Raw genomic sequence first — 7,856 nt, 5'->3', positions numbered from 1 at the left:
AACTTCATGGTCACTAACTATACTATATGCTAGTTGAACTATGAGATTGCATTTATTTCTTATGAGATTTGTTGAGTAATTTTGAAAACTACATAAATTAAACTCAAAGACGTTTACTAATGAGATTTGTTGAGTAGGTTTGCATTAGTTGTTTGCTATAAGATAGCTAGTTTGGGGCTTTCAACATAAAAAAGTCGACCCAACTTGGCTTTCAACCACCATTAGCTCACAAGCTCTTTTAAATTTGCATTTATTTCTTCATCGGACCTTGATCATGTCTTCTAAGCAATGTCAGTATATACGATGGAGAGATTCACAACTTTCATTACAATATTGCATTTTTTTCCGTAAAAAAATAAGAACCAAATCTCAAAATGAAAATTACATTGTATTCCCCTTTTTATGAAGCCTAGTATTTCTTTTTAGTAGGGATAAAAAGATTCGAATTATAGACATCTCCGTTGTTAATATATTCACATGCTAGTCTAACTACAATCTCAAAACCAGCCATTAATACTAATCGTTGGCTCTCTTCACATTTTTTGAAACCAAATCTTTGGAAGGATAAGAATCCATAACCATTACCATTCATTGGCAAAAGATAAGGCGTTAACCCACAGCCACATCCTCTCTATTTCACTCTCCACGTTATAGCCACACGACTCAAAATCCTCTTTAAAAAACCCTCTTCACTCTCTCAATTCCATTGCATCTCATTCCATCTCATCTCCAACACACGAGGTCAATGGGCAGCACCACCGCATTCACCGCTCCATTTCCGGCCGCTTCCTTCCTCCGCCGGAATCCTGCCGGTGGAGTGAGCCTTAAGCCATTTCCCAACGTGGGTCAGTCTCTGTTTGGGCTGAAGCACGGCAGCAGCCGCGGCGGACGAGTGACGGCGATGGCCTACAACATAACCCTCATAACCCCAGAAGGAGAGAAATCGATTACATGTACTAGTGATGTATACATTTTAGATGCGGCTGAGGAAGCCGGGCTTGACCTTCCTTACTCTTGCAGAGCAGGGGCTTGTTCTTCTTGCGTTGGAAAAGTGGTATCAGGGACATTGGATCAATCTGATAATAGCTTTCTTGATGATGATCAGATGGCTCAAGGTTGGGTTTTAACTTGTGTTGCTAGGCCTGAATCTGATCTTGTAATTGAGACCCACAAGGAGGACGTCTTTGCTGGTTAAAACAGAGGAACAAGAAAGGGGAAGGAGGATTAAACTTTTTTTTTTTTCTTTTCTTTTCTTTTCAATCTTTGTTGATGAGAGTAAGCAAAATGGACACTGTTTTCTTAGCTTCTTGATGATATCTCTCTCTTTCTAAGTGTTTATTGAATGTTGTATTGTTCATCACTGGTTTAAGTTGATTTTCATAACTTGGGCTTTGTTCATCTGTTGTTGGGTTGTTCATTTTCATTTTCTTTTAGCATGTAAGATGTGAATGATACTATCTTTTAGCTTAATATATGTTTATATCTAGATTTTGTTTGGTAACTATTTTGTTCTTGTTTTTGTTCATGTGTTGTTGGGTTGTTCATTTTTGTTTCTTTTGTTATCTAAGATGTGAATGATTGTATCTTTTAGTTTAATGTATCTCTAAGCTTAGTCTGTAACCATTATGTTTATAGTTTTGTTCATCTGTTGATGGATTGTTCATGTTCATTTCCTTTTAGCATCTAAGATGTGGATGATACGTCTTTTGACTTAATGTATCTCTACTAGGCTCTATTTATCAACCATTTTGTTTTTCGTTATGTTCATCTTTGTCTGGGTAGTGGATTGTTCATTTTCATTTCTTTTTGGCATCTAAGAATGATACTTTCTTTTAGCTTTATCTCTATCTCTGGTCCGTTTAGTAACAATTTTTTTTTTAAATTTTAAAAATTAAGTCTATGTTGCTGTCCACCTCTAGGTTTCTTTGTTTTATTATCTACTTTTCATCCATGTATTAAAATAAAATATAATAATTAAAAAAATTATATTATCTCTCTCCTCTATCCCCACCTTTCTTTCCTCTTCTTTAATTATTATTTAAACTTATACCTTTTAAACCTAATCATACAAATTAGAACTAAGAAAAAGCAACTTTTAATTACCAATACCAACTCAAGCTACAAAAGCAATTTTCTCCTTCACTTATTTAATAAAATGGAGCAATAAAATTACTCAATGTTGAGAAGTGGGTGAGATTTACAAAATTGTTCCATGTCTAGGCAATTGTCATCACCAATTTATTGGCCATTGAAAGATAAGGTTAGGCATAGCCTATGGTCTGTTTACCCTTTCCACATTAGAGCCACACAGCCATTCTCTTCCAAGAAAAACCTCACTTGCACCATATCTCCATTCCATTCCAAGTAGCAAAATGGCCAGCAACCCCATCACCACCCCTTCCTTCCTCTGGTCCTAGCCACCGGCCGCGACGTTGAGGCCACGGTCGGTGACTAATGTGTTAAGCGCTTGTTTGGGCTGCAGAAGGGAGGCAGGCGCGTGACGGCGATGGTAACATACACGGTGAAACTAATAACACCAAGTGGAGAGAAAGTGATCAAGTGTCTGGATAACGAGTACATTCTCGATGCCGCGGAAAACGAAGGGTTGGACCTTCCATACTCATGTAGAGCAGGAGCATATTCTTCTTGTGTAGCAAAATTGAAATCAGGGAAGGTGGATCAGTCAGATGTTAGCTTCCTTGATGATGATCAGATTGCACAGGGCTGGGTTCTTGCTTGTTTGGCTACTCCTCCCTCTGATGTTGTTATTGAGACACACAAGGAGGAAGAATTTTCAGGTTAAGAGATTGAGAGATTGAGGTGAATGAACAAGAAGGAATTCCATCTGAAAATAAGCAAATAGTGCTGTTTTTAGCTTAAGACAAGTAATTATATGTTGGATTTCAACTTATCTTGTTCTTTTTCATCAGTCATTTGGATCCTTTTTATTATCTATAAGGTAAAAACAAGCCAATGACGCTATTTTAGTGATTAAGGCTCAATATTTCTCTGTGTTTGTTGGCTTTTACGTAGGAAATCTTAGGGTAATTACAAAAGGTAGCACTTTTAGGGATAATAATTTAGTGTATAGCAACATTTTGAAAAAATTGCAAATATAGCAAAATCTATTAGTGATAGACTTCTATTAGTGATGGACTTCGAGAGATGGATCTAAATTTTGCTATATTTGCAATTTTTTTTTGTATTGTATTATATCTGCTAATATTTTGGGACTGATTGCTATATTGACAACTATCTCGAGATTTTATGAGTTGCCTAAAGATGCTTTCAATTGGAGAAGTGGCTCTAGCCTCTATCCGAATTTCTGACATTTTACTTGAAATTGTTTTAACCATAGATTTAGGAGTATTAGTTTTGTTCTCGAGTATAATCACGTACTCTTTTAGTAGATCTTCCTAATCAAAATGTTCAAATAATTATATTTTCCTATCGTTCATTTTCAGCTTAACCCCAATCTTGAACTCATAGCATTCGAGAGGAGAAAAAGAAATGAAAATCCGTGGGAGAGCATCAAAACATCACTAATTACTAATTTTTTTTCTTTATGGATTAAACTTGATGACCACCATGTCGAAATATAAACTTGATTTTGGGTTAGAAATATTTAGGCCTAGTCCAAACAATAGTTCAATTTCTAGAAATATCAAATATTAAAAGATTCTAGAGATATTACTTGTAGATGCTTAGAGTAGATTGACATCTAGAATATATGAGAAAAAAAGTGTAATTGTAAAGAATATTCTAGAGAGACATTTATAATCATTATATCATAATGCGTTGGCAAAATCTTAGCTAGAGATTTAGGGGTGTCAACTAATATAAATAGTCTTAGTAATTGTATCAAGCCAAAAAAAAATTTAGAAGGTTCAATAGCACAAGTAGCCTCTTTCTCATAACTTCTTCTAAATTACCTCCAACCTCCAAAGTTTCTTTCCAACAAAGTGGTATAGAGCTAAGAGATACTTTCTAAGAATATGGCAAGCAATAGCATGGTCTCATTCTAAGTCTTAATGCTCAACAAGAGAAACAATAATAATTGGAGTATCAAGATAGACTCTCCTTGGCTCACAAGATGTGGGGAGATCGTAGAGAAAGGATATGTCGAACCGGAGAATGATGGTGGTCCTTCTCACGCACAAAGAGATAGTTTAAAAAATTCAAGAAAGAGAGACAAGAAGGCTCTCTATCTAATCTATCAAGGATTAGATGACGATGCTTTTTAGAAGATTTTAAAAGCAAAGACAACAAATGAAGCATGGGAGAAGCTTCAAACATTGTACAAGGGAGCGGATCCAGTAAAAAAGTACGTCTTCAAACTCAGCAAACTCTAAGAGCTGAGTTTGAAACTTTGCATATGAAAGAAAGAGAAGTCATCTCAGTCTATTTCTGATAATTGTAAGCTCAAGGGATATAGTGATAGCGATTCGAGTGGAGATGTGGATGACTGCAAGAGTATGACTGGCTTTGTGTTCTACATAGGAGACACTGCCTTCACATGGATGTCAAAGAAGCAACCGACTGTTACCCTCTCCACATTGAAGCAAAATATGTGGTTGTTATCTCATGTGTTTGCTATGCACTTTGGTTAAGAAATCTACAAAAGGAGTTGGGACTATCACAAGAGGAACCAACCAAAATTTTTGTATATAACAAGTTATCAATTGCTTTGGCGAAGAACCCAGTCTTCCACAACCGGAGCAAGCACATTGATACACATTATATTATATTAGAGAATACATCGGAAGAAAGGATGTACAACTAGAGTATGGAGACTCATGATTAGGTAGTTGATATTTTTCACTAAGTCTTTTAAGAAAAAAACTTCACAAGGTCAAGAAATTTACTTGGAGTAACAAAATCAAGTTTAAGAGGGGGTGTTGAAATATAAACTTGATTTTAGGTTAGAAATATTTGAGCTAGTCCAAACAAAATCCCAATTCTTAGAAATATCAAGCATTAGAATATTCTAGAGATATTACCTGTAGGAGATGCTTAGAGTAGATTGAAAAATTATCTAGAATATATGAAGAAAAAAATGTAATTGTAAAGAATATTCTAAAGAGACATTTATAATCATTAGATCACGGCAAAATCTTAGTCATAGATTTAGGGATACCAACTAGTATAAATAAGAGGTATGTCTTACCATTTGTATCAAGGAAACAAAAAAAAAAAAAAAAGAAAGAAAGAAAGAAAGAAAAGAAAAAGAAATACTTGAAGGTGTGTTAAAAAAAACCAAAGACTCGAAAAAATTGAACCCAACTTAAACCACTGGTTTGGGTTGGTTTTAAAATTAAGATGATTTGGTTTGGGTTCTATTTTAATGAACCTGATTAGATCGATCTGATTCTTGGGTTCAGAAGCTTTAATTTTGGTTGAACCATATCGATCCACAAAAATTAAAAGGAAATCATAGTAATAGTAGGACAACATAAAATAGGACTGGCCCATTGGCTAAAGACAATTATGTAGTTTTTTCTTTTTAGTACAATAATTGTAAGGTATGAGATTAAACCTTTGACCTCTTGCGATAAAGCACATGGCAATACTATTGAGCCAAATTCACTTTGGGGAGACAAATATGTAGTTAAACAAAAGCCCAAACACATTTTAAATTGGTAGGATTTAATTATGTAATGCCCTAGGCCCAAGATTTGGACCAGAATTTGAAATCGGATTCGGCCTTGATAGCCCCGACATAAACAAAAGTCCTCACTCACAGAGGCTTTCCAATATAAGATTGTTCTAAGCTAAGCACGCTTAACTGCGAAGTTCCTATGATTGAGCTACCAAAAAGAAAAGTGCACCTTTTTGGTATAGATAGTAATCTTCAATTCTTTTAAGCCTTTCTCAACCATAATTTCATGTTCTCAGGATGTCTTTGATTTGGATGTGATCTTGGTTTATTCATGTACCCCGGATCGTTACATGCCCACCAGCTTCCACTTGATTCATCTCTAAACCACATCTTACTAGGAGAGGTTCCACTCTAATACCATCTGTAATGACCCGACTTTCTAATATACTTCCAATACACTACTATGTACATGCATAAGCTTGAAAATATATTTCTAGAAGAAAAATCAAATAAAAATAATAATTTTTTTTTTTGTTAAATAAAGCTCTAAAATAATATATTTTTTTTTTTTTTAAAAAAAAACACTATTCAGGGTACCCCTAATCCACTCTAAAATAAATTAAGTAAATAACTGACTAAAATTGTAACATTCCGAGTTCTGGATAAATTGGAGTTAATTATCTTAAATTGTTGGGTTTTAATTTCCTTTAGTTTTTGGATTTTGGAGAACTTAAAACAATTGGGAGAGAATTAATTTTATGTAGTCTTAAATTGATATAAATATTTGGAAGGATTTAATTCGTATCAAATTGATGGATTTTATGCCCTTTAATTTCAGTTTTTGGAGCATAAATTAAGGTATTTTGAGAACATAAGCAATCGTTGAGTGAACTGTATCCTCTTTTTGTTAGTTGACTTAAGTCGCACCATTACTGCTGGGTGTCTTTGCCTCCGAACCGTACATGAGACGAGTTTTTGCCTCATATAGCTCGGGCCAAAGATTTCCTTTGAGAAAATTTGGAGATTTTGGAGATATTGTAATAAAATATTTTATTTACCTTTTAAATTTTGAAAGAAATGAAAGAATTGAGATATTTGAAATTAAAGGAGAGTGAAAAGAGGCAGAAAATCGGAGAGAAAGACAGTAGTGCGGTTTTTCAGTGATAGCTTCCACAAAATTATTGATTGTTGGAATTTGAACCGTTGGATCGTGTTGAAATTTGGTCAGTCTATTCGGGACATGTAGGGTCTTGTTTGAACAGTTTGGATCATCGTTTGGAGCTCTGGTTTGTTTGTAATCGCTGTTGAATAGAATCTGTAAAACTGGAAACCCCCTCTCACTCTCGCAAACTCTCCTCATGCAAAGACCCTTACTACCAGCCATTAGCCTAAACAATTTGCGTCATCCGACAACAACGCCCATCTATGGTTGCCGTTGCCGCCACCACCACTACCATTGCTAGCACCACTGTCGCCATAATTGATATTTTGAGTGATTTATTTGGTATTTTATAGGTTTTCTTGGAAAACCTTGAATATCCATCAAATTTTGGTTTAAGTTTTAGCTTACCCATATTGTTTTGATGTTGAAATTGAGTTTTATAAAATCTTAAAGGTGGTTTCCGACAAGATTAAAAGTGTTATGCGTCCTTTTTGTAAGGTTTGGGGTCTTTGTTGACAATTTTTGGATAGTCACTAAGTGTCGGCTTAACTTTTGTTTTAATTGTGATTTTTGGAGGTTGGATTAGAAGGTCTAAAGCGGATGTTCATTAGAGTTAAAGGTTGATTTTGGTGATATAGTTATCGGATCATGTTGACCTTGAAGCTTTAGAGTGGTTTTGGATCAAAGCACATGTTGGATAAGTTGTTTGGTGACATCTGGGTTAAGTTGTGATTGAAATTGTGCCCTAAACGTTGTTTAATTTTGCTTTATGTTTTTGGATTTATAATTCCAAGGTAAGTGTCTTACTATTGGTTCACTTTTGAACCAATCGCCCCAAACACATGATGATGTTTAGATTGTTATATATAATGTAAAGGACTGTCTTGACTGATATTGTATGATATGTTGATTGAGGTGCTTTTGGTAAATTTTCATGGGTTAAGTGGTGATGATTGGACTGTTTGATTTAATTATATGGACTGGTTTGACTGTGGTATTATATAATGATGATTGAGGGCGTTATGGTAATTTTTTCTAAGTTAAGCGACTGTGTTTATGATAAAAGTTTTAAATGTAGACTGATGCATGCTAGGT

The 7,856-nt window shown here is 34.8% G+C and overlaps 1 protein-coding gene across 1 annotated transcript; it reads left to right on the top strand.

Moving 5' to 3' along the window:
• Positions 1-688: 688 nt before the first annotated feature.
• Positions 689-1,417, top strand: LOC120091874 (ferredoxin-like). The gene has a single exon (XM_039050027.1). The coding sequence runs from the start codon at positions 746-748 to the stop codon at positions 1,193-1,195; it is 450 nt and encodes a 149-aa protein (XP_038905955.1). The 5' UTR covers positions 689-745; the 3' UTR covers positions 1,196-1,417.
• Positions 1,418-7,856: the final 6,439 nt, after the last annotated feature.

Source organism: Benincasa hispida, chromosome 1, assembly GCF_009727055.1.
Source record: "Benincasa hispida cultivar B227 chromosome 1, ASM972705v1, whole genome shotgun sequence".
Taxonomy (NCBI): Eukaryota; Viridiplantae; Streptophyta; class Magnoliopsida; order Cucurbitales; family Cucurbitaceae; genus Benincasa; species Benincasa hispida.
Note: the sequence above shows the minus strand (reverse complement) of the source record. Positions and strands in the feature narration are given on the sequence as shown.

Coding starts and splice junctions, on each gene's coding strand:
- LOC120091874 (XM_039050027.1), top strand. CDS start 746: ATGGGCAGCACCACCGCATTCACCGCTCCATTTCCGGCCGCTTCCTTC.